This window comes from Helicoverpa zea, chromosome 11 (assembly GCF_022581195.2).
Source record: "Helicoverpa zea isolate HzStark_Cry1AcR chromosome 11, ilHelZeax1.1, whole genome shotgun sequence".
NCBI lineage: Eukaryota > Metazoa > Arthropoda > Insecta > Lepidoptera > Noctuidae > Helicoverpa > Helicoverpa zea.
The window spans coordinates 12,932,828-12,959,995 of record NC_061462.1 but is presented as its reverse complement, the minus strand read 5'-3'; the positions used below and the strand labels follow the sequence as shown (position 1 = coordinate 12,959,995).

Genomic DNA, 27,168 nt, shown 5'->3' with positions numbered 1-27,168 from the left:
CGCGGACCACTGGTGGTCCCTGGAGGCACTCCAAGTGGTCCGCGAAGCTTAGCTTCGCGACGTTGCTATACGTTATCTAACTTAATTTTTATCTACTTATAATTGCGAGCGGGGGTTTTGGCATGGACGTATAACGGGTGTGTCGTACCTAGTTCACGAAAATATATGTTTGGGCTACAGTTTACGTAATTTTGATTTTGAGTCTTAAAAAATAATTAAAATTTCGCGCTCGCTTCGCTCGCGTATTCAGAAACTGTATGCCCTTATTTTGGCATTTGTCAACAAACAAAAAGTTAAGTACGTTTGGGCTAAATTTTACGAAATTTTTGTTTTAAGTCCGACAAAATTTCGCGCTCGCTTCGCTCGCGTATTCAGCATATTATTTTTGCATTTGTCAAGAAACAAAAAGTTAAGTACGTTTCGGCTACATTTTACGTAATATTTGGTTTAAGTCCGATAAAAATTTCGCGCTCGCTTCGCTCGCGCATTTGGAAACTCCATAGGTAAGGTTTTCTTTATTTGCATTTGCTTACCTACACAAGTGCCGACATGCGTTTAGCTTTGAGTAGAACGGACCCAAAAATTCAGTTTTTTTTTTTGATAAATATAATAAAGAAATTAGTGCTAATTTAGGTAAACCGATGAGGTGGTCCCCGGCAAGACAAACTTTAGTTAAAGTGGTCCCTCATGTCAAAAAGGTTAAGAACCACTGGTCTATACGGTAGTTTGCTCTACAATCATATTGCAATCGTAAATCATTTGCAGACAAAATGATTCATTATTGATTGACAGAAAAGGATAAAAACGTTTATTTCAAAGAAAAAATAGTTGAATGCCACATACGCTTCAATCGTAATCGAGTCGTGATTGGATCGCAGTCGAATGTGAATCGTATGTCGCTTAAGTAAAATTAGGAGAATCGGGCCCCTGCAAGTCGATTACGTTACTATTCCGATTAGTGTGCAGCAGGGAGTTCGTACAAATGATACTAAACAGCTCGAGTTCCTCCCCTTCTTGAGTTGATTTGTGTACTACGATACTTAATACGAAGCAAACTCGACGCGTTGGGACAGCTTCACCAAGGCTTTTCCTCATACAAAAAGGGAACGGACACTGTTGGAAATCAATAGACAACGGTGACTTGGAAAAAAAGAAACGAATGGCGTTCAATTATTAAATTTCATTATATTACAAATCAAATAAATCTGGTCGATCAAAATAATTGCATCGTCAACATCTACAGCGTAGATAGCGCGTGTGGCGGCTCGCTAGTCGCCGGAGACGGGCGGCGGCGGCGGCGGCTCGCTAGTCGCCGGAGACGGGCGGCGGCGGCGGCGGCTCGCTAGTCGCCGGAGACGGGCGGCGGCGGCGGCGGCGGCTCGCTAGTCGCCGGAGACGGGCGGCGGCGGCGGGGGCGGCGCCAGGAAGGCGGGCGGCGGCGGCGCCCCCCACGGCGGCGGGTTGAAGCCGCCGCGCCACCCCATGCCCATCATGCCTGCACATATTCATATATTCATGTTAATTCGGTTGCAACCGCTCACACACGTGTTAATGGTTTTTGTGATTCTAAGCTCTGTGTACTCACCTGCAAGCTGTTACTCTAAACCAGTGTTCTTAACCGGTGGTCCGCGGACCACTGGTGGTCCCTGGAGGCATACCAAGTGGTCCGCGAAGCTTTGCTTCGCGACGTTGCTATACGTTATCTATCTTTATTTTAATGGACTTATCAATGCGCACGCGGGTTTTCGCAACATTTTACGTAATTTTGGTTTTGAGTCTTAAAAAATAATTAAAATGTCGCACTCGCGTATTCAGAAACTGACATTGCATTTGTAAACAAACAAAAAGTTAAGTACGTTTGGGCTAAATTTTACGTATAAGTCCGATAAAAATTTCGTGCTCGCTTCGCTCGCGCATTTGGAAACTACATAGGCATATGTTTTTCTTTCTTTGCATTTGCTTACCTACACAACTGTCAACATTCGTTTAGCTTTGAGTAGTACTGAACCAAAAATTCAGAAATTAGTAAGAGAATGCAGTCACAAAAATCTCATTAAATTAAAATCTGTTACTTTTAGTTTTTTGCTAAATAATAAAGAAATGAGTGCTAATTATAAAGTATGCTTGTATTCTTTATCAAAGAACTCTCAATTTAGGTAAACCGATTTGGTGGCCCCCGGCAAGACAAACTTTAGTTAAAATGGTCCCTCATGTCAAAAAGGAACCACTGCTCTAAACGTTACAGTAATTAGATAGGCGAGGACGTAATTCGCGAGCCAGTTGTAGATCGAGCTGTTTGTCGGGTTTATTGCGAACACAAGGACGCCGCAGCGGTCGCCGGCAGGTGTACGCCTGTGCAGCGGTGCAGCCGCAGCACGACTACTGCGCGTCCATTCGCTTACAGTGACGACAACGCGGCCACGTCCACACGGCGACTATGTTACAGCTTACAGCTCGCAGGTGAGTACTCGGCTCTACATGTCAACGACACATTCACAACCTATGTTTCAGGCGATCTCATGTCGTAAACACAAGTTATAAAGACAAATCTATTAGCTTTACTAAACTGTTTTATATTTTTGTAATGCATCGTGTGCATTGCTATCGATTTTCTAAATAATTAAAATCAAAGTATTTGTGTAAAGCTTTGGTTTCCTAGGAAAGCGGTGCCGTCATATAGCGGCCGTAATACAGCGGTGAATGACGTCACCAGAACGTTGTCTATGTAAACAAAATGGGGCGGTTTCCTAGAGAGCGGTAACTGACGCCGTAACTTCAAAAAGCGGTGCCGCCATTTGCATGACGGCCGTCTTGACGGTGTCAGATAGTTTGGTGAACGTTTTATTGAAAGCGGTGAAACTTTTTTAATACGTATTTGTGTTTTTTTTTTCGGAACAACGTCAAAAATTTGTTACAACTCTTGGAGCAGCGAGGACGACGAAATTTTAATAGATTTCGTTCGTAACCACGAAGCAATATATAATATAAAAAGTAAAGATTATAGAAAAAGTCAACTAAAACAGAATTGGTGTCGTGAAATTTGAGAAATATTAAATAAAACAGGTTAGTAAGTATGATACAACTAACAAAAAGTTTATGACGGTGTGTTAAAACGGCCGTGGAACTTTCCACATGTCATCACCGTAAAGACGACCGTGTATTTGCGTCCGTAATATGACGGTCGCTATATGACGACACCGCTTTCCTAGGAAACCCAAGCTTAAGCGTAACCAACAAATACACGTGTAAAATAATTAAAAATAAGTGAGCATGGGTCGGTGTCGCTGACCGGGCGGCGGCGGCGGCAGGTGCGGCGCGGGCGGCTTGGCGTCGGGCAGCAGCGGCGCCGGCGGCGGCGGCGGCGGGTAGCCCGGCCCGCCCGGCCCCGGCGGGTAGCCCGGCCCGCCCGGCACCGGCGGCTGCGAACCCGCGCCTCCTGACACACAACGAACATTAAATGGTTGATGCATGATTGTAGAAAATGTTATAACTCTACACGAAATGACTCTCCATTAGTTAAAGTAGAGATGTATTTTTGAATGGCGCGATGAACGCGTCAATATTAAGCTCGCATGACGATGTGACGATATGTATCTGGGTGTACTGACCCAGCCAGGGCGCGGGCTGCGTGCTGGGCGGCGGCGGCGGCGGCGGGAAGGCGCCGGGCGGCGGCGGCAGCGACACGGGCAGCTCGCCTGCAGACACACGCGTGACTGCTCACTGTTACTTCGCTTGCAACATCTCTCACATCGAGTCGCGTCACGTACACATTTGTCGTGAGCATCATACATGACTGTTGTTTATTACAACACTAATTGAATGATCTCTTTCCGGTCGCGTCGGATTGCCGTCCCATCGGGTTATGAGAGTGAAGGAATAGGGAGTGCACGAAGTGCCGAAGCCAACACGCTGAAGCTCTTTTGAGACAACTTTTATTATTGTATTCATAATAATTTTCAGCCGCATTTTATTATTAAACTGAGTTTTGAAATCGTCAGTTGCACAAAGCCCCATTAAAGTTAAAGCTTCTTTAAATCTATTGCTGACTCTTTCTTTGGCAACAAGATAAAAAGTGTCAGCAATAGACTTAATGAAACTTTAACTTTAATGGAGCTTTGTGCAACTGACGTTTGTTACACGGGTATTACAAACAATAATAGTGAATAGTTATTGGTCAGGTTCCTCCTATCCATCCATCCTATCGGGCCGCGAGAGTGAAGGAATATAGGGTACACTTGTTTGCACTATATACACTATATGTAGCGAGAAGGCGAGTACGCACGGTGCGGCGGCGGCATGATGGCGCGGGCGGGCGGCGGCGGGCACAGCGCCGGCGGGCACAGCGCCGGCGGGCACAGCGCCGCCAGCCGCCGCGCCGCGCCGCCCGGCGCCGCCTCGCCCAGCTCCGCCATCAGCGACATGTACTCCTCGTCGATCTTAGCCTGCACAACACAACGTCAGCTCTATACGAACACTATTCACGCTGTATGCTTTCAAGTCCCTAACAATATTATTTTGCAAAAAAAATACTGGCGACTATAGAACAGCATAACTAGGTCGTACGACATGAAGCAGTGACCTTGTTGGGCGCGTTGTGCAGCGCGGCCTGGCCGGGGCGCTTGGCGCGGCAGTCCCGCGCGATGTGGCCGGCGCCGCCGCACGACGAGCACACGATGCTGTTGGTCACGTTGGGCTTGTCGGGGCACTGCAACAGACGCGAGGTTAGCGCGGGTGGGGCGAGTGGGGCGGGGTGGGGCGGGTGGGGCGGTACTGACGAGCCAGGTCTTGTGGTCGGTGGCGGAGCAGTTGGCGCAGCGCACGGCGTCGTTCTCGCGCAGAGTGCCGTTGAGCTGCGCCAGCTCGCGCAGCTGCATGCGGCGCAGGTCGTTCTGTCCCTCCGGCACCTCCACGCCCTGCCGGATCACCTCCTTGATCTGCCGGACAATTGCGCGTGTCACTTTACATTACAAATCAGCTCTCAACGTAAATTCCCGCTAATATTTAAACGCGAAAATAGCTCTGCCTTTCGCGCTTTCACGCCAAAACTACTGAATCGGTGGTAATAATAGACAGAGGAGGTAATAGACAGCTTAGTCTGGAGCCTGAAAAGGCACTAAGGGAGCTGGTGGAAGCTAGTCAATAGTAAATCAATTTTTTATTTCAAAACAGGCCAAGAACGTATCGGGTCACGCTCAGTATAGGGTTCCGTAGTTAACTGAATATAGCACGTATCGCAACTCGAGAAAAAATCTTGTCAACTCGAAGTAGCCCAATGTACAGCGACATCTCTCGGGGAATTAAGTTTCTCATGTGTAAAGATGATTTCAATAATTCTTTATTTATTTGAAAGAAAATACGTTCAGGATTCCTGAACGTATTTTTTGAAAATACAGTTAGATTACAAACTTAAGAACAATTTAGTAAAATATTGAAAAAAAAAAAGAACATGTTCCACTTACACGTGTACCCCCTAATGATTATTTATGCACTTTGTCGGCGTGATCCATATACATATGTGGCGTTTCCGAACGCCACTGCGCTGGCAACCCGAGAATATTATTATGTTTTCATATAGACATTGGTTATCTATAGAACACATCTTTTTTCCAACGGACACGAATAATTACTCTACACAAAGCGACTTTATTACAAAAGCTTCGAGTAAAACATTATTCCTCCGTGGTGTTAATAGCTTATAGTGAATACATGGTTACACGTACTAATGACTTTTACTTGAACCTCTCCGTGACGAACAAAGGGGACCCCTGAGTTCCCAAACATATTACCAATGGTCACTAACATTAAGCGCGGACGGACGGACAGACATGGCGAAGGTATAAGGGGTTCCTAGTTTAGACGAGGATATGAGTACCTTCTCGACGGCCTTCTTGACGCAGTCGGCGTTGGTGGCGGTGATGTAGGCGTGCAGCGGCTCGTCCTCGCCCGGCAGCGGCTGGCCGTCCTTGCGGCCCACCTTGCCCTCCTTCACCGAGCCCTTGCCGCGGATGATGATCTTAGCGCCCGTCTCCTTCTCCATCGCTGCACACACAACACGCGCTCATACACACATTGTTACAAGTGTTACAATTAACTGTTTAGCTTGTCATTATATAATAAAAGTAGTCGTAATGTAATAATTTAGGACAGCTTGTCCTGCTTAGTCTTTTATGATAAACTTATGTCATAGAATTATAATAACAATATCCATAAATACATATTATTTTGCTTCTATGATAACCTGAAGCACAGGTTTAAAATAAACCTAGTCAGTAGTCCTAGTAGTAGTGGGTGGTCCATGTATTAGATTTAGATCGTCTTTTGACGTGACAACGTCTTATAAATCGACGGAGCCGGCTGCACGCACGAAAAAACATGACTCATGCGGCGTTACCTCGCTCTGAGGCGTTCCGTTTAAGGCTTGAAGTGCAAGCGAGAGCACGCAACGAGTGACAAAGAGGCACGATCGGCCTCCGCTTTCGGCAGCGTTCGACATCTGACGATCAATTTCTTATGACGTTGTCACGTTCGACTATCGTCAGTAAACCGACTTTACAGACAACCGTTTTTTTTTTTTTCGTATATATTATGTATTAGTGAAGATAAAGTTAACTCCTTTGATGATTATTTTTAAGATTTATTTACTGCTTCTACAACTGAACTATTGCTTAATGTGTTAGAGAGTGGTTGTGGGGGGCGGTTACCTTTGAGCGTGTTTCCGCGCGGGCCGATGAGCAGCCCCACGAAGTTGATGTCGGGGTGCTCCTCCTGCGGGATCATCACCTTGTCGTGCACGCGGATGATGGGCGGCCTGCAACACGACGCATGTGGTTACGTTCACAATGGGAGAGATGAGTGCGGCACGTATGGAAGAGCGTGTAGATGCGGTTACTTGTAGTCAGGCGGCGGCTTGAAGTCGGGGTTGATCTGGTGCATGCGCGTGACGAGGCGATGCCGCTCCTCCTCCAGCTTGCGGCGCGTGCGGTACTCGCGCGTGTTGAGGCGCTTGCCGTCCGTGGAGTAGATGGGCTCGGGCGACGGCGACCTGCGCAGACGCACTACATGCCGCCGCTGCCGCGCTACCCGAGCGCCGCAGCGGCCGACCTAATACTAACGCCTAGATCCTAACGCCCGGGGGAGAAATAATTCAATTAATTTTGTCCTGAAATTTTAATCAAGCTCATTATTAGCCCTGAAAATAATCTCATTATTAGATATTATTATTGAGCTGTCGCTGCTGAAAATTATCAATAATTATTATTAGAGTTGAATTAATTGAATCATTAGTGTTTATGAGCAGTCTGTATGCGACCTGCAACTGAAGAAAATGGCTCATTAGTAGTAGCGGGCTCGCGCACTCCACGCGCCACACACCGCCACACTCCACACTCACCGCCGCTCGCTAGCCGCACTCGCCACTCCTCCACTCACATACTTTACATTATATACTTATAAATACATATTGCAACACCCAGGCCATAGCCAACAAGCATGCTCGTCACACAAATGTTGACCGCACCGGGAATCGAACCCGGGACCATCTGTTCCGCAGTCCAGAGTCTGGCATGTGTTAAGACATTGCATATTTCCCTTTGTTCAAAAGGCAGACAACACAAAATTATAGGTTTACTCCGGTGAGATATCGGGCATCGGAGCAGTGTGAGCTATTGTATTTGACAGTGTAGAGCGGTGGCGCGGCTAGCGGCGCAGCGCATGACATGTTAGAAATGATGTTTTATTTTACTTTTACATACTGTGTAAAAATGCTGTAAAGCTCTAAGAGAAATAATAGATTTGACTTTGACATGACAATGTGTACTTTTTTAAAGTTTTATCTTTCATGAAAAATGACTGAATGTAGCCTGAATAACGTTTTTTTTTTTAATACAAAGTTATTCAAAACTAGCGAGCAATGAGTTCCAGGAGTAGTAGTTGGTGTGGTGGGGCTCGTGGAGCGGCGCCTACGGTAATAAGTAATGCGTATACTCATGGGTACGCGGCACAGACCTCTCGTCGATGTTGGCGGGGATGCCGAGGTCGCCCGAGCGCAGCTTGCGCGACACCTCCTCGATCTGCAGCTGCACTGCAAGGGAACGGGTTAGCCCACCGCGGCCACACGCAACCATTAGAATACTGACCGCAGCCCACGCACATCACACGATAGCGTACTGTTTGCACACTGGCTTCGATCAAACCAACAATTACATTATCAACACAAGTCAAGTACATCGTACGTCTAGTTACAGTACGGTGACGTCGAAACGGAACACTATATTCCTCGCAGACACCCTTTCTATTAATTTTCAAGTTTGTTCATAAATATAAAGACTAGAGTAGTTAGTAGGCACTTAGGCAGCACCGGGTGACGGCTGCTCGGACCGCCGACGACTCGTCACGAGGGACCGGCGTCGGTGAGGTTTGCGTTCTGAAGAATTCTTGTAAGGAAAATGTGCTCGCTTCGACGACAATTTGAATTCTCCTAATTTATTTTACTTTTCTTCCAAATTAACAAGCAATGTTGGCAACATATTGTTTGGAAATTAAGTAAAGAAAGGACTGTAAAAGAGGCTTTTGAAGCCCAATGATAGTAGTAAAGTATGCGGGTATAATATGTGGCATATAGTGGTGCGGGCGGGGGGCGACACTCACGCAGGTACTGCTCCTCCTGGTCGCGCGTGAGCGTGGACGGCAGCACGGTGGGCAGGCCGGGGATGAAGGTCTTGTCGTGCTCCGAGCCCATCCAGCGCGTGCGGCGCCGCCGCGCCCGCCGCTCCGCCGCCGTCTCGCCCGCCGGGCCTGCGCCACGCCACGTTATTGTTGAGCGATCGACAATGTATGCGAGCTCTGAAATGCCCTTCTAATAAAGCGTCATACATAACACAAATTTGAGTGGATGTATCTAGTCAGTGTAAAGGCGAAGCGTGTTCGGAAGGAAAGTGAACATTGGAGAGATAGAGAACAATATGTATATCTGACCGAGGCCGTCGTCGTGGTCGTCGTCGGGATGGTAGTCGTGGTGGCGCTCGGGGCGGTAGCGCGAGTCGGAGCGCGCCTGCAGCAGCTCCAGCTTCTGCTGCACGGAGGTGGGCGGCGGGATGGCCGTGGCGGCCGACAGCGCGGCGGCGGCGGCGGCGGCGGGCTGCACGGGCGCCGCCATGCGCCGCTGCGCCACAAACGTCTGTGTAGCACGCCCGCCAGTATCACGTCTGCTCGCTACGCCTAGCTCCACACACTCGCTAACTACATCGGTGTCTGCTGCGATCACGTCACCGACCAATAGATCGTTTACGATTTGAACACGTAAAGGCCCCAGTACACGTTGGCCCAAGCGCGGCCAATACACGCCATCACCAATGTGCACACGGGGTATTGGTGCAGGTTGGCGGACATTTGTCAAGGTTGGCGCGCATTCGGCGAGTTGTCGGTTTTTTGGGCACACATCAAAGGAATCGTGGCCCAGCTTAACGTGTGGTGTTTACATATTCGGCCAATGTTTAGTTCGTCACCGGCCGCTGAGGATAGTACACTTTTGTGTTGCGTATAACAATAAATAAAGTAGTAAATATAGTAGTGTAGTATAGTATAAATATAGTAGTGTAGTATACAAACAAACAGCCGCAGCCGTATCTACCTCGACGTCCATCGCAAGTGGTTTGCAAAGCTGCAATGAGCCATGCGATAATGTGTAAACACCATTTGATCGTGGCCTACATTTGTGCATTGCAAAGCTTGGCCCAACACAGGCCAACGTGTACTGGGGGCTTTACATTGATGCGTCGTTGCTATTGCTCTACGACGACGGATCGCACCGTCAAGAGGGGGCACTTTTCCTCATACAATTGAAATACAATAATTGAACTTGATTAAAAAGTTGCCTACTTACTGTACTGCTTCAAAATATAAGAATGAAATTATTGCTTACCACATATTTGATATATTTCTATAAAAATTAAATTATAATTTTTATTTTCAATTTAAAACATGGTTCCAAAAAGAAGAGTAATTGCTATATATCTAAATAACAATATAGTATACAGTCGGGCAGACCACTAGCAAATATTTTCTCCTGTGCTTGCCTTGTTGCGTCCTTAGTGCTTTTGTACTAAGTAGATTGACTAAAGAATTATGTAGATCAAAGCCTGGGCTCGGGCTTGGCTAAGGAATTATGTAGATCAAAGCCTGGGCTCGGGCTTGGCTAAGGAATTATGTAGATAAAAGCCTGAGCTCGGGCTTGGCTTTAGGATCATGGCTTGTAAAAGTATATAATAGTTGCATCTAAGTTAACTGTTGTTTACTAGCAATGTGCTGAATAGGCACAGGCATGCTCATGTGTGTGGCAGCACTGATAGCAGTAAGCTGGAGTGGAGAGTGACCTGCGCGACGGCGGCGGCGGCGAGGATGGCGGCGTGCGCGGCGGGGTTGAGCGCGCCGTTGCTGCTCACCTGCCGCGCCGTGGCCTTGGTGGTCGTGCCCACCATCTGGTCCAGCAGCGCAATGGTGCCGTCCCTGCACACACGCCACAATCGATATCACGCTCACCTCAATGCTGATCAACTTTACAGATATCACTTGCTCACTCTTAAATAACTGAACATTATTTTGAGAATTCGCATTTCATGGACATGACAGTACAATAATAAAGTTTTAAATGTATGTGCATGTGCCAGTTGCTGCAGCAGTACATTTATGTGCACATGTGTACATGTTATAGTATTAGGGTATGTGGTTGGGGAATGTCATACTTTAATGGTCTCTGCACACAGCGGGCGCGGCGCGGCGGGACGGGACGGCTCTGTGTGACGTCGTCCGTAATATCTAGTACATTACAACTGCTCAGAATCGCGTCGCCGTCCCGTCCCGCCGCGCCGCGCCCGCTGATGCAGAGACCTTAACATTGGTGACAAGCATGAGTGAGATGTGAAGGAGGCTGCTCACCTGTCCTTAGACTTGCGACTGCGGCTGCGGCTCCTGGAGCGCGAGCGGCTGCGACTGCGGCGCTTCTCCTTGTGCCGGTCGCGGCTGCGGCTGCGCTCTCGCTCCTTGTCCCTGCACAATACATTACTATCACTTACTGCATCTCTAGTGCTCACATTAACCACAGTTTACTTTTAATCATCAACTACATATTGTGACACGTAATCGTGTACCTCTTGGAGCGATGGCGGTCCCGATCACGGTCCCTGTCCCTGTCACGGTCCCGGTCGCGGTCCCGGTCCCGATCACGGTCGCGGTCGCGGTCCCGGTCCCTGTCCCGGTCTCGGTCCCGCTCCCTTTCCTTATCACGATCTCGATCCCTGTTCTTATCACGATCTCTCTCCTTGTGCCTGTCTCTCTCGCGGTCGCGAGATCTTGAACGGCTACGGTCACGATGTCTTGAACTCATACCGCGCGTTTGTTAAATTAAAACACTTGACACAATGTAAGAAAATATTGTCAATTAATTACCAAAGGAATTCAATTTACAACTAGGTATGAAAAATAATTTTGTGGCAACTGTTAGGTTACGCCGATTAGTACTTTAGTTTTTTGTATCAATCATGTTCACTTCATTTCCACAATATTAATAACAGTCTCGGAATTAAACGCAGATTTCCCATTCTCTACAGCCTCCTTTGACAGAACACAAGCAGCAGCATCGGCAAGCAAGTATTTTCAAACAAAATGGCGAATACCACAGACTATGAACCAGGTATGGTATAGGATATAAAGAATAAAAGTAATAAATAACACAGAGTGCAGAAATGTGATGATTGGTATATTTTTATATAGTTTAGAATTTATAAGTAATCGTATAAGTAGTTGCAATGGATATGATCTATATAAGAGAGCGGTGTCCACAAAGCACTCTGCGGTGCCGACGACACGACAGACAGTGTCCACTGCCTGCCGTGGGCCCGAGCCTTAAATTCATAGGGACCAAAAAAGGTATCTATATTTCTACACTAGCTTCTGCCCGCGACTTCGTACGCGGATCCTGTCCCTTATGCCAGCGACTACGGGTTCAGCAAAATCAAAGATCTGAATAGTCGCAATAGACGTGACCATAGGGATAAAAGTAGTGATTCTAATTCATCCGCATTTAAGTTGTGTGTGGCAAAAATATTACGTAAAAAAACATAAAATAGATGACAAAGTCGTGGTGACTTAGTGGAATTCGTGGTGGTTTAGTGGGTAGCGAACCAATCTCTTAAGTATGAGCGTGCGTCTTTGATTCCAGGTCTGGCAAGTGCCTGCCAATGCAACTTTTCTAAGTTCGTATGTACTTTCTACGTATATTTTGGATACCAATGACCGTTATTTGGAGGGGATGTTAAACTGTAGGTTCCGACTGTCATTGAACATTCCATCCTTGGCAGTCGTTATGGGTAGTCAGAAGCCAGTAAGTCTTACCAAGGGGTGTTGGGTTGAGCGGGTAACCGGGTTGTGGAGGTCAGATAGGCAGTCGCTCCTTGTAAAACTCTGGTACTCAGTTGCATCGTGACTGGAAGTCGACCGTAACATAATTGGGACAAAGGCTTTTGAGATAATAACGACAATAATAATGAGATATAGGTACCGCAGGACATCTGAGGCTGCTGACGGGGAGTAGCGACCCCGCGGGGCTATATATACTGAGTTCTCCAGGGAGTGTATACTGTCCCCCATCTCCGGCCGGTCGGAGTGAACCATGACGGGGATAGGTCTCACGCCTCTGGCTTGGCTTGGCCGTCCAGAGTGGAGTCGCTAGAGCAGGATTAGTAGCCCTGCTCGGAGGGTAGGTGCCTCATGGTAAGCACAGGGAGCGCGTAATCTGCGTTTAAAGTCCGCCGAGCTGCTCATGTCCCTGTTGCCCTCTTGTTGCTATTCAGTGACTGGTTCCCGGGGGCCCAGTAAGTGAGGTGGCGAGTCTCCACCTGCCGTTTTTACATGTACCTAATACATTGTCATCCACTAACATCCCATCACAATAGCCCAAGTAGTTTTCTTCCATAGTTAGCAATAGTTTAGCACAGAACCGGGGATTGTCTTTTTTTTAACGACGTCCACCGGGGATTGTCCTTGGATTCATTTCTATAGCGTATAAAGGGATAATCGTCGGTTTTGTGTCACCATTTCATTAAAGTTGTCTCAAAAGGATTTCAGCGTGTTGGCTTCGGCCCCACGTTTGCCTCCCAAAAATTCGGAACTCTGTAGTCCCGAGGTCTGGAAGAGACATACAAAATAATAATGAGATATAACTCAACAAAGTTAGAGAGTGGGGGCTCGTGACGCCACGTCTAGGTATGTAAAATTTGTACTAAGCAGTGACTTAACACGAAATTAAAGCTTTATTGTATCTTCGTTATTATTTGTTTGTGTGAGAGAGAATAGAAAAATGCGTCAATAGAGAGTGCTTATCAGATTGAACCACTTTTGCTAAAACGTCATCTTCATATGCTTTATATAGTCTAGCAGGGCTCCTGGAGTTCCACATCAGGTGTTTTACATCTTCAATTTTTATAAGTCAACAGAGAGTCCTTATCAGATTGAACAACTTTTGCTAAAACGTCATACCTCTATATGCTATAGTCTAGCTGGGCCCCTGGAGTTCCACATCAGATGTTTTAGATCTTCTATTTGTATAAGTCAATAGAAAGTGCTTATCAAATTGAACAACTTTTGCTAAAACGTCATACCTGTATATGGTACAGAGAAGCTGGGCTCTTGGGGTTCCACATCAGGTGTTCCAGATCTTAAAATTTATTATCTCAGCTGAAAATGCTCATCAAATGAAACAATTTTTGCCACGGCACCATATTTGTATCTCTTATAGTTTTATTGGTCTGTTGGAGTTCTGCATCAGGTCTTCAAGTTTCGAAGATAAATTATAGCCTATATATTGACCAGGCTTAATACTGATACAACAAAGAAAAAATCATTGAAATCCGTTCAGTAGTTCGGAAGATTAGCGTGTACAAACAAACAGACATACAGACATACAGACAGAATTTTTTTTTTGGATTTGTACTCCATTACTGTTTCTAAACCCCACCCAATTATTATTTTTTTTATATATTCAATGTACAGACACAGTTTTTTTACAGATTTATTATATGTATATAGATTACATTGACATTGTGCTTTACAAGTTCAATATTGCACTTATTGCGACATTTAATAAAATTTATCTACAAGGAAATCGTCTTGAATATCGTATTTCGTCGTCTTAGAATGAAAACCTCGGAAATGCATTTTTTCTCAATATTTTTTTATTGCATTTCTTGGAAGATAATCGTAAAAAATATCGAATACTAATCCTTATCCTGAAAATTTATCTCTTGCACTAACGAGGTTTTCACTCTTTATTGCATTTCTTGGAAGATAATCGTAAAAAATATCTAATACTAATCCTTATTCTGAAAATTTATCTCTTGCACTTACGAGGTTTTCACTCTAAGGCATCGATTTAGACATTAAAAAACCGGCCAAGTGCGAGTCGGACTCGCGCTAGGCCGGTTTTTTAAGCCTTGTTTTCCGTACCCACCAAGGGTCCCGTACCATTATTTATAACATGAGCGTAAAATCACGTTTGTTGTATGGGAGCCCGCCAAAATATTTATTTTATTATAGTTTTCAGTATTTGTTGTTATGACGGCAACAGAAATACATCAGCTGTGACAACTCTCCAACTATCACGGTTCTGAATGAGATACAGCCTGGGTGACAGACGGACGCAGTAGCGGCTTTAGGGTAGGGCGCGGTTGGGCGACGGCCCAGGGCGCCGGATGTAAGGGGCGCCACAGGCGCCCTAACCAATCCTTGATCAGAATGTTACTCCTATTTTTATTTTAAATTTCATCAAAGATCACAACCTACAAGAACTGTATCCAAATGTATGGATAGCATCAGGGCCGTCTAAACCTATGGTGCAGAGTGTGCGATTAAACCGGGCGCCGCGGGCTCAGGGGCGCCGCGGTACGCTCCTGGACCAAGAAATTTCAATTAAATTAATGTATTGTCGTATAATGCCGGGCGCGTTAGATTTGTCCAAAGGCCATACAGGCCTAATACATTAGATTCCATAAGACGATCACTCAACTTGAGAAGATTAGAAGTCAAATAGGTTTTTCAAAATCAATCTTTAAAACCACCAACCAAGTCAATTCCTAGCCTGAAAAAATAATAAACATGGGATTGCTTGCGTTATATGGAAGTTTAGCCTCGTAAAATGTCAAATAGACAAGCTTTGCTGCGGACTTCGAAGAAAAAAAAAGCGGTTACTTCGCTCGCGGTTTCTTCTTTATTTCTAATTTCTTCTGCGTTTACTTTTAGAGTTCTCAATTTAACAAAAAGTTGGAGCACCGAAGAAACAAACACATACAGCTGACTGTCGATCCAGTCACGGTTTCTTTTAATTTGTGTTTAATTTCGCGTTAAATTTGAGAAATTCTCGAACAAACACTACTTTTATGTCCCAAAACTCAAAAATTTTCGCGCTCGCTTCGCTCGCGATTTCTTTACTTCACAGTTGCCTTTTATTATATATGTTTAGGACTTTTACTGATCCAAAACTCAAACATTTTCGGGCTTGCTTCACTTTACAGTTGTTTTTATTTTTCAATTTTTTTTAGTCTACCCTAGCAAAAAGGTAGCGTCGTTTTTAAGTCCTTTTATTAATAAGAAAGTAAATTCTAGTTCCCATATGTACTTTCTTATTTACGGTACTACTTTAAGTCCCAAAATTTTAATACATAGGCGCCAACACCAGCAAAGAGTTATGTACGTTTGGGCTACATTTTAAGTAATTTTTGTTTTGAGTTCCAAAATATAACAAAAAATTTCGCGCTCGCTTCGCTCGCGCAATCAGAACCTCTGTTCCCGTGGTTTGCATTCACCAACCAGCAATAACTTATGTACGATTGGGCTATATTTTACGTAATTTTTGCTTTGACTAGTTAACTATAAAAAAAATTCGCGCTCGCTTCGCTTGCGCAATCGGTAACTACAAATGTCTCTGTTTTTCGTATGGGTCTGAATTGCAGTTGAAGGGCGCCGTAGAAATCTCGCCCAGGGCGCTGGTAGAGTTAAAGCCGGCACTGGACGGACGGATGGACGGAGGAGCGAAAACAATAGGGTCCCATTTTACCCTTTGGATACGGAACCTTAAAAACTATGAAACAATCCAAAATACTGAAAATGGAGAACCTAACGTAAGTATAATCAGGAATCACCAATGAAATTGTTCAACTTCGGGTCTCGGAAAAACCTGGGGCCCGATTCTCCTAATTTTACTTAAGCAACATACGATTCACATTTGACTGCGATCCAATCCCGACTAGATTACGATTGAAGCGTATGTGGCATACCGCAATTTTTTTGAAATATACGTTTTTATCCTTTTCTGTCATTCAATAATGAATCATTTTGTCTGCAAATTATTTACTATTGCAATATGATTGTAGAGCAAACTACCGTATAGACCAAAATAGCAGACCAATCGAATGTTGTTGGAATACGATTGGTCTTATATTAGTAGCAGAATGCCGATATGGTTAAAACTGGCTATTGCGATCATATTACGATTCGATTTTGACATTATTAACTTAGGAGAATCGGACGTCAGGCCCAGGGAAGTTTGGTATTCTGCTACTCTAATATAATACCAATCGTATTCCAACGACATTCGATTGGTCTGCCATTTTGGTGATTTCGGTCTATACGATAGTTTGCTCTACAATCAAATTTAGGTATTTTTTTATATATTTAACTCTTCAAAAGTCCTATGTTCTTTCTCAAGGTCAACTCTATCTCTGTACCAAATTTTATCAAAATCAGTTCAGTGGTTTAGAAGTAAGCGTAACAGACAGACAAACTATTCTGTCTGTCTGTCTGTTACGCTTACTTTCGCATATACGTTCTGCAAAGTTTTAATAAACATATCCAATCGAGTTTCCCAATTAATTTATTTAGTAGGTAGGTACTTGTTATAAAATTTAAATACCTTAAAATTGCTTAGAGTCAACTACAGTACACAGAGTATTTCAGTGGTCCCCAAACCAGGCTATGCCTGTGTCTTGGGTGTCAGAGTTGTGGTAAAATAGGTATATTACAAGAATATTATCGTTGGCTAGAGTGGATACCTCTGGTCCAACATTCCCTTCTAGCTAAATTACCCTACTAGGGGAATTATTTACACATTTCATCAATTAATTTGAAGGAATTGCAATAAAATATAAACAGAATCAGTGTTTTCTCAATATATTTCAAAGATCAAAATACATTTCTTACAACTTGTAACAGTTCAATCATACCAAATTACAAATTTTTCATCTCCATCACTTGAAAATGCAAAATGCTGCAAAAAAATTACAACAGCTTATAGCTACAAACAAATTATGTATTCATTAAGGTTGCATAATATGAAATTTCAATTCAAACCATAAATTAAAAAGCACCAGTTTCTTTGACAGTTACAGTCACGTTCAACATCAGCTGAAACTGGTAGCATGATAATTATAATGTTATGTTTATGTCATTGTAATAATCAATGTTTTAGAAAAATATCATGTCCCATGAACAAACAAGAAAATTAAACTTAATTCTACAATAGTATTAAATCTCCTTATTACTAAGATATTTCTAGTACTTATTAACTACTAAACGATTTAGTCCGGACCCAACAGTTCCCTGGAAACACTCCACAGTTCACATCACTAACTTGTTTGGAAACTATTTGTCAATCAGCTGATAAGTTTCATAGAAAACATGCCCGGAGTCAAATGCAGCAAGGTGGTATCGAAGATTACCTGTATACAAAACATATTATTAATTTTATATGATTATAAGATCTATTTCTTCAAACTGTTGTGCACCTGTCAATGTTTCATAACTATTACATTGTGCTGCATTAGCACTAGATCTGAGTAGGCAGTGTACGCACTTACCTAAAGGTAACTATTTTACATATATACTACTGCTTTAAAAAATGTTTCAATAGATTAAGTAATCATTATTTAATGTATTTTCATTGGCTTTTAGCCATATTTCATTTTTAAACTGAGTTTTTCATAAAAATTCATAACTCAATTTTATTGTGAAATGAATACCTACTCAAATGGAGTATAGGTAGATAAAAGTGTATACATATATTAGCTTGTGAATAGGAGCTAGTGGCTAAGTAACAGCCACACATGCACAGCATGGTCAATCCTTGAATGTGTGACTATCTTGTAATTTATTTGTTTGGGATGTAAAAAATCAATACATACAAAAAAGTTATGAAGAGTTTCTCCGTTTTAGAACATGTGACATTAATGGGTCTCAGTAAATAGTCATCATAATATACATCCTTAGCATTCAATAAATAAACTTAAAGTAACAACTAGTCTCACAAAAAACTTATTTCCTAGATAACTGGGTTGAGGTCAGGTAGGCGCTTGCCCCATAGTCGGTTGCACTACCGGTAAGACAAAGAGAACAGAGACAGTTTGTTTTGTGTGAAAGGACAAGTTCAGTGAACTGGAAACACCATGTTAAGGTGAATGTGACGGACTGGTAGTGAGAGATTCAAATTAAAAAAAAATAACAGCTTGAATGAGGCGTGATCTCATCATTCACAATAATGATATACCTCACAGTAATGTTTCAAGTCTTTGTTTGACTCCAAAAGTTGTTACAATTCAAATATAATTGGAACTAATGTTTATTAAACATTTATCAGATCACATTTGAATTGAAGGAACTTTCAGAGTTTTGTAAAGCCATCAAAACTTACTTTGTCAACATTATTATTGGGTATATTTAGGCAAAACATCAAGAAATCCTTTAATTCTAATTTTTTGCTACCAGTCGAGACATTGTAGTTGAGAAAGAGAGTAATTTCTAATAAACAAAAAACAATACATTAAATAATAAACTGAGTTGAGCGATTACCCAAGTACCAACTTTTTGAATAGATTGTTTCTGTAAGAGTTAGATCAATTCCTGGTCATGTTGTGGTGCAGCTTACGATTAGTGAACAGTACAGTACTCTATTAGACTTTACAAGTGAAAGGGACATGACTATTGTTTACATACCTATAATTAAACGGGAGCACCAGGGCCGCCTTTCTTGCCGATGAGCGACTTGTGTATGTGGGGAATCACACCACCACCGGCGATGGTAGCTTTGATCAAGCTGTCTAGCTCCTCATCTCCTCTGATGGCTAGTTGCAAGTGACGCGGTGTGATACGTTTCACCTTTAGATCCTTAGACGCGTTTCCCGCCAACTCCAATACCTAAAATTTGTTAAGAAGCTATATCAAGGTTTCATTTAATATAAAATAATTGTGTTGGTCTTTCCCAAATGTAAGACTGATATTAGTTATTAACGATTAGGTATAAAATATGATCAACAAGCATCCACACCAAACACTTTTGAAGATGTTTACATAGTTAGGTACCTATATTTCACTAGTTATTTACCTACTTACTTGTTCTTAACTTTGGTGTTTCCCGCCAAAATTGTATAGGGCCAAGATGAAAAGTTCTAACGCCTGACTAAATGAAATCGTTAACGCATTGAAAAATATGTTTCAAAACACGGGGCAAGTTAGTTTAGTTTCTCTAAAGCATAAGAAATTACGTATAAATAAGTACGCTAGATTGAACGGCGTGCCGCCATATTGACAGGGCGTCGCGCAAAGCTTACCTCGGCCGTCAAATATTCGAGAATAGCTGCTGAATAAACGGCTGCTGTTGCCCCGACTCGTCCGTGACTCGTAGTCCTATTTTTAAGATGTCTGTGAATCCTTCCCACGGGAAACTGGAAACATACATTATATTTTAAGCTTCTATGTATTGATTATTTCCCTTCGAAGTAATGGTCGCCGCCATAATGGAATACTAGGGTCATTCATATTATTCAATTATATGATTTAGTTAAATAAAGCGATTCTGTGTTTGCAAATATCACGAAAAATCCTATTATAAATTAAGAAAACCGATAAACTTACCTGAAGCCCGGCCCTTGCCGATCTGGACACTGCTTTGGCCTTGGCTTTACCAGAATCTTTACCCGCTTTACCGCCAGCCTAAAATTGATGAAAAATCCCATTATTTTCACTCGTTCAGATTTGAAACTTCGCCAGTACGTAAATAACACCACTGCCCACCGTATTACACTATAAAATCACAACAACAATGACTAAATTTCACATAATCTTGCAAAACTCACCATTTTGAAACGTGTAACACACTATGACCACTACAGACAGTGAACAACCAACACAGGAAAGGCGCCAAGCCAAAGCGCTAGAAACAAAGATGGCAGCGCCGCCGTTCGTACGTTGCAATCAGGGCAGCCAATTGTACGTAAGCGGAAGTGGCGTAAAAAACTAACAACTCTCAACTTGCAGGCGTACAACCAATCCGTGCGCTCCGAATTGGCGGGCGGGTCATCGATAGCTACAGTGCTGCCAAGCCAAGCTCTATAGGTTACGGATAAAATTGGAACATTCTGCGTTCCGTTTTACGTAGATTTTCCTTAAATGTAAAGTAAGGTTTCTTCATTCGCTTTATTTTTTTATAAATACAACATAACTACTACATTTCACAACTGTTATAATAAATTGAATCAATTTTAAAAGTGAAGGTGCTTTGTTACAGATAACAGGTTAGCAATAGAATGAAAACTTATTTTAGCTAGAAGTATTTAGTGAAGTAAGGGTTGCTATATATATAAGCGGTCCGGCATTATTCGGCGCATCTGGGCGACAAAACCGAATATATGAAGATATAAATGCTCGGGAATCACTATAGGTACATACTACTCGGGAGTCTTAAGAACTTCAGGAGTAGACGCATGCTGGTCCTAATTTTACTTAAGCGTCATACGATTCACGTTCGACTCGATTCGACTGATATCCGATCCCGACTCGATTAGGCCTCTGCCTCGAATTTTGCGGGCAGCGGGGCGGCGGCGGCGGCGGCGGCGCGGGAGCGGCAGGATCTTACGCGTATAATCAAATGGAACGGCCCTCGAATACAGCGGCGCGGGAGCGGCGCGGCGGCGGGCAACGAGCGGTGCGCTCCAGTCAAGCGGTGACCGCCCGCGTTGGGCGTCTGCATTGTAGGCATAATGTTATACATTTTTTTTGTGACGTATCAAAATGTCTTCGGACGTGCAAGAGCTAATTATTTCGGCCATCTTTGAGAGGACACCCATATGGAACAGCAAACACAACAGAACACAACACTACACTGCTATAGCGCCGCGCGATCTGGGGCCCGATTCTCCTAAGTTAATAATGTCAAAATCGAATAGAAATCGAATCGCAATATGATCGCAATAGCAGTTTTAACCATATCGGGTATTCTGCTACTAATAAAAGACCAATCGTATTCGATTGACATTTGATTGGTGTGCGATTGGTCTGCTATTTTGGTAATTTTGATCTATACGGTAGTTTGCTGTACAATCATTTTGCAATCGTAAATCATTTGCAGACAAAATTATTCATTATTGAATGACAGAAAAGGATAAAAATGTTTATTTCAAAGAAAAAATAGCGGAATGCCACATACGCTTCAATCGTAATCGAGTCGGGATCGGATCTCAGTCGAATCGAGTCGAACGTCAATCGAATGTTGCTTAAGTAAAATTAGGAGAATCGGGCCCCTGCCCGCTAGTTTCGAGAACAGGTATGCGTTGCCCGCCCCGCTCCCGCGCCGCCGCCGCTGCCGCCCCGCTGCCCGCAAAATTCGAGGCAGAGGCCTTACGATTGAAGCGTATGTGACATTCCGCTATTTTTTCTTTGAAATAAACGTTTTTATCCTTTTCTGTCATTCAATAATGAATCATTTTGTCTGCAAATGATTTACGATTGCAAAATGATTGTACAGCAAACTACCGTATAGACCAAAATTACCAAAATAGCAGACCAATCGTACACCAATCAAATGTCAATCGAATACGATTGGTCTTTTATTAGTAGCAGAATGCCCGATATGGTTAAAACTGCTATTCCGATCATATTGCGATTCGATTTCTATTCGATTTTGACATTATTAACTTAGGAGAGTCGGGCCCCAGTTTTCAATCGGCACAAGCCGAACAAGTGTAGTACCTAGTGGTTTCGGGTCGGCTTTGTTTTTCGACGTACGACATACGTCGGAGCGCATTTGAAGACAACAATTTAATATAATCTTTAACTACCTTGACAGACGGTCTACAAAATAATTAAGCCGCTCGGGCGCGCACGAGAGCATAGAAGAGGTATATCGTTGAATAGCTATTAAAAATGAATAGAAGTTTACAGATTTTTTTTTGATATTTTCAGAAGCTTAACCGCTCCGTAAATTGAAAATAATGTGAACCCCCTTCCCCCCTTTAACTTTTGAATCATCTCGAACTCGCTACTAACTTCTGAACTAAGTTTGTTATTTAACCGTTTATTTTTTTAACTTAGTTTACATATTTTATAAGCCTTAAGGTATCTTCACTCAAATAAAATATAAACAATTATAGTAATATAATAAAAGGAATTATTCAAATCGGTTCAAGCAAACCAAAATAACCACCGAACACGAGACATAACCCATCTAGTTTACATCCCGAGAGATGTCGCTGTACATTGGGCTACTTTGAGTTGTTAAGATTCTTTCTGAGTTAATGGTCGGGATAGGTATGGGCATGGGCTATACTCGGGAAAATACGGAACCCTATTTTGAGTGTGTCGTGACCCGACACTGGTTATCTGCCCCGCATTGCCAATCTATCAAACGGTAGACGGTCGTGGGATCCTAAATCTGTGGTAAGAGAAGAAATATGTTCCGATTGAAACAATGTTGGTCTAACTACATGTACTGCTCTAAATATTTATTGAATAGTATTTACAATCATGGAAGGTATAATACAAATCACGTTGAAAATGTACATAATATTGGCGAATCAGACGTGCCTACGTCTGTCTAGGTATCTCCGTACTATTGCCACAGGCTCCAAGTGGTACCGTTAATTGGTGGCGTCAATGTGGTAGGTTCCCAAGTAGTACCGTTGGTGACGGGTCCCCAAGTTGTACCGTTGGTGACGGGACCCCAAGTAGTGCCATTAGTGGGTGGTGTCCAGGTAGTGCCATTAGTGGGTGGCGCCCAGGTGGTCGGTTGCCAAGTAGTGCCATTTGTGACGGGTCCCCAGGTAGTGCCATTAGTGACGGGTCCCCAAGTAGTGCCATTAGTAGGTGGCGCCCAGGTGGTCGGTTGCCAAGTAGTGCCATTTGTGACGGGTCCCCAGGTAGTGCCATTGGTTATGGGCTCCCAAGTAGTGCCATTAGTGGGTGGTGCCCAGGTAGTGCCATTAGTGGGTGGCGCCCAGGTGGTCGGTTGCCAAGTAGTGCCATTAGTGACGGGTCCCCAGGTAGTGCCATTGGTTATGGGCTCCCAAGTAGTGCCATTAGTGGGTGGTGCCCAGGTAGTGCCATTAGTGGGTGGCGCCCAGGTGGTCGGTTGCCAAGTAGTGCCATTAGTGACGGGTCCCCAGGTAGTGCCATTGGTTATGGGCTCCCAAGTAGTGCCATTAGTAGGTGGCGCCCAGGTGGTCGGTTGCCATGTAGTGCCATTAGTGACGGGTCCCCAGGTAGTGCCATTGGTTATGGGCTCCCAAGTAGTGCCATTAGTGGGTGGTGCCCAGGTAGTGCCATTAGTGGGTGGCGCCCAGGTGGTCGGTTGCCAAGTAGTGCCATTTGTGACGGGTCCCCAGGTAGTGCCATTAGTGACGGGTCCCCAAGTAGTGCCATTAGTAGGTGGCGCCCAGGTGGTCGGTTGCCAAGTAGTGCCATTTGTGACGGGTCCCCAGGTAGTGCCATTGGTTATGGGCTCCCAAGTAGTGCCATTAGTGGGTGGTGCCCAGGTAGTGCCATTAGTGGGTGGCGCCCAGGTGGTCGGTTGCCAAGTAGTGCCATTTGTGACGGGTCCCCAGGTAGTGCCATTGGTTATGGGCTCCCAAGTAGTGCCATTAGTGGGTGGTGCCCAGGTAGTGGCATTAGTGGGTGGCGCCCAGGTGGTCGGTTGCCAAGTAGTGCCATTTGTGACGGGTCCCCAGGTAGTGCCATTGGTTATGGGCTCCCAAGTAGTGCCATTAGTAGGTGGCGCCCAGGTGGTCGGTTGCCAAGTAGTGCCATTAGTGACGGGTCCCCAGGTAGTGCCATTGGTTATGGGCTCCCAAGTAGTGCCATTAGTAGGTGGCGCCCAGGTGGTCGGTTGCCAAGTAGTGCCATTTGTGACGGGTCCCCAGGTAGTGCCATTAGTGACGGGTCCCCAGGTAGTGCCATTGGTTATGGGCTCCCAAGTAGTGCCATTAGTAGGTGGCGCCCAGGTAGTCGGTTGCCAAGTAGTGCCATTAGTGACGGGTCCCCAGGTAGTGCCATTGGTTATGGGCTCCCAAGTAGTGCCATTAGTAGGTGGCGCCCAGGTAGTCGGTTGCCAAGTTGTGCCATTTGTGACGGGTCCCCAGGTAGTGCCATTAGTGACGGGTCCCCAGGTAGTGCCATTGGTTATGGGCTCCCAAGTAGTGCCATTAGTAGGTGGCGCCCAGGTGGTCGGTTGCCAAGTAGTGCCATTTGTGACGGGTCCCCAGGTAGTGCCATTAGTGACGGGTCCCCAGGTAGTGCCATTGGTTATGGGCTCCCAAGTAGTGCCATTAGTGGGTGGTGCCCAGGTAGTGCCATTAGTGGGTGGCGCCCAGGTGGTCGGTTGCCAAGTAGTGCCATTTGTGACGGGTCCCCAGGTAGTGCCATTGGTTATGGGCTCCCAAGTAGTGCCATTAGTAGGTGGCGCCCAGGTGGTCGGTTGCCAAGTAGTGCCATTTGTGACGGGTCCCCAGGTAGTGCCATTGGTTATGGGCTCCCAAGTAGTGCCATTAGTGGGTGGTGCCCAGGTAGTGCCATTAGTGGGTGGCGCCCAGGTGGTCGGTTGCCAAGTAGTGCCATTAGTGACGGGTCCCCAGGTAGTGCCATTGGTTATGGGCTCCCAAGTAGTGCCATTAGTAGGTGGCGCCCAGGTGGTCGGTTGCCAAGTAGTGCCATTAGTGACGGGTCCCCAGGTAGTGCCATTGGTTATGGGCTCCCAAGTAGTGCCATTAGTGGGTGGTGCCCAGGTAGTGCCATTAGTGGGTGGCGCCCAGGTGGTCGGTTGCCAAGTAGTGCCATTTGTGACGGGTCCCCAGGTAGTGCCATTAGTGACGGGTCCCCAAGTAGTGCCATTAGTAGGTGGCGCCCAGGTGGTCGGTTGCCAAGTAGTGCCATTTGTGACGGGTCCCCAGGTAGTGCCATTAGTGACGGGTCCCCAAGTAGTGCCATTAGTAGGTGGCGCCCAGGTGGTCGGTTGCCAAGTAGTGCCATTTGTGACGGGTCCCCAGGTAGTGCCATTGGTTATGGGCTCCCAAGTAGTGCCATTAGTAGGTGGCGCCCAGGTGGTCGGTTGCCAAGTAGTGCCATTTGTGACGGGTCCCCAGGTAGTGCCATTGGTTATGGGCTCCCAAGTAGTGCCATTAGTGGGTGGTGCCCAGGTAGTGCCATTAGTGGGTGGCGCCCAGGTGGTCGGTTGCCAAGTAGTGCCATTAGTGATGGGTCCCCAGGTAGTGCCATTGGTTATGGGCTCCCAAGTAGTGCCATTAGTGGGTGGTGCCCAGGTAGTGCCATTAGTGGGTGGCGCCCAGGTGGTCGGTTGCCAAGTAGTGCCGTTCGTTACGGGCCCCCAGGTAGTGCCATTCGTTACGGGCCCCCAGGTAGTGCCGTTCGTTACGGGCCCCAAGGTAGTGCCATTCGTTACGGGCCCCCAGGTAGTGCCGTTCGTTACGGGCCCCCAGGTAGTGCCGTCCGTTACGGGCCCCCAGGTAGTGCTATTGGTGGGAGCCGTGGGTGGCGCCCAGGTTGTGGTATTAGTTTCATGTTCCCACTTGGAACTATTTGCAGATGATTCTATCTTCTCAGATTGATCTCTAGTAGCCGTTCGCCATATCCGAGGTTCCTCCTTCAGCTGAAACCTACAACAAACAATTCATTCTTTATTTTCTTGAAGTTGGTAGAAATAAATATTGCGTGCACAAATATATGGGCACGAGACAGAAAGAAACATCCTTGAGATTAGAACAGTAAATGTTTAGAAATTGGCTAAATACTTGAAAGCAGTTTTGGTTGATAGAACCCTATTTAGGTAATAAATAACTTATTGCAGCTGATAAATAACCTGTTAATAAACTGATACTTTTAATTTTAAGGAATAGAATTTGAGTGTGAGTTACTACTTTAAATAATTATACACTCTGTCTCTATGGGCTTGTTACTTGACTTCAGCACTGTAATACATTCCCGGGAATAACTATTCAAAAGCTATCGATAAGACTTGCAGGTTTGCACCTGCACACTCAAGTGAATCATCCAAGAAGATCGTCTATCGTATAAGATCGGTTATTGTTGATCGAACTATTTTGACAACGCTAAGTCGGTGAGGAAGGGACCTTATCGACTTAACTAGGTGGAATGGTGCAGAAGTGTAAACACTTGAGAATAACTTACTGCAGGTCAGCCAGGACGCTGACGAGGAGACAGCAGCACACCAGGAGCTTGTACATGTCGGCGCTGTCGTGAGGCGAGGAGCACTGACGAAATCGCCAGCTTGCACAACTAATTATACTGTTCCCCAGAACCGGAGCTGATAAGCGCCTTCTTCTGCTGACTCCGCACCGCAGTTATCAGCACGACGCGCGATCTCAGATAGTGATTTTATATTTGCTAATATCCTTAAAATCATTGTTTGTGTATCATTAAGTTCTTATCATTATATCGACATGTGTCATACATAGACTTACCTACACCAGTTAGTTCGTGTGACATTGCGGCCGCCGTAATACAGTAGATATAGGATCCCGTTAGGCACGCTAAAATACAATTTTCAATATCAAAATGCAATAATATTGAGCTCTTCGTATATAATAATATTTAATAATTGTGGAGGTGGAGCGTATGAAGTTTTAAAAAAGGCTGTTATTAATAAGCTTGTAGCGCAGATAGGTGTAGATAAATCAAACTCCACAGTCGAGGTAAGAATGAATATATTTTACTAAAATGCCTGCCTATTTAAATGCTATTACAATGATTTCGTAGTATAGGGCGCGAATCTATCGCGATCCGCGCTGGCCAATGAGAGCGCTCGAACGAAACGTTATAAATATGGGT

The 27,168-nt window shown here is 44.7% G+C and overlaps 3 protein-coding genes across 4 annotated transcripts; all 3 read right to left on the bottom strand.

The window, feature by feature from the left end:
* Positions 1-1,165: 1,165 nt before the first annotated feature.
* LOC124634720 (splicing factor 1-like) lies at positions 1,166-11,684 on the bottom strand. The gene is given in 15 exon segments (XM_047170382.1): positions 1,166-1,495; positions 3,290-3,514; positions 3,516-3,716; positions 4,283-4,442; positions 4,580-4,705; positions 4,776-4,934; positions 5,873-6,039; positions 6,702-6,808; positions 6,890-7,042; positions 8,005-8,080; positions 8,647-8,793; positions 8,974-9,175; positions 10,371-10,503; positions 10,933-11,043; positions 11,145-11,684. Coding segments are annotated over 15 exon segments (2,316 nt in total). The 5' UTR covers positions 11,381-11,684; the 3' UTR covers positions 1,166-1,382.
* Positions 11,685-17,198: 5,514 nt separating this feature from the next.
* LOC124634511 (histone H2A.V) lies at positions 17,199-20,328 on the bottom strand. The gene is made up of 5 exons (XM_047170111.1): positions 20,172-20,328; positions 19,951-20,028; positions 19,647-19,760; positions 19,033-19,233; positions 17,199-17,762 (listed from the first exon to the last, which is right to left on the bottom strand). The coding sequence occupies exons 1-4, from the start codon at positions 20,172-20,174 to the stop codon at positions 19,039-19,041; spliced, it is 390 nt and encodes a 129-aa protein (XP_047026067.1). The 5' UTR covers positions 20,175-20,328; the 3' UTR covers positions 17,199-17,762; positions 19,033-19,038.
* A 2,471-nt stretch (positions 20,329-22,799) lies between these two features.
* On the bottom strand, positions 22,800-26,590 carry LOC124634554 (mucin-2-like). 2 transcript variants are annotated; one of them, XM_047170173.1, is made up of 3 exons: positions 26,509-26,590; positions 24,019-25,976; positions 22,800-23,895 (listed from the first exon to the last, which is right to left on the bottom strand). In XM_047170173.1, exons 1-3 carry the CDS (start codon positions 26,562-26,564, stop codon positions 22,922-22,924), a joined length of 2,988 nt encoding a protein of 995 aa, XP_047026129.1. In that variant the 5' UTR covers positions 26,565-26,590; the 3' UTR covers positions 22,800-22,921. The 2 variants fall into 2 exon arrangements, with proteins under 2 accessions (XP_047026129.1, XP_047026127.1); XM_047170171.1 differs by having other exon boundaries at positions 22,800-25,976.
* Positions 26,591-27,168: the final 578 nt, after the last annotated feature.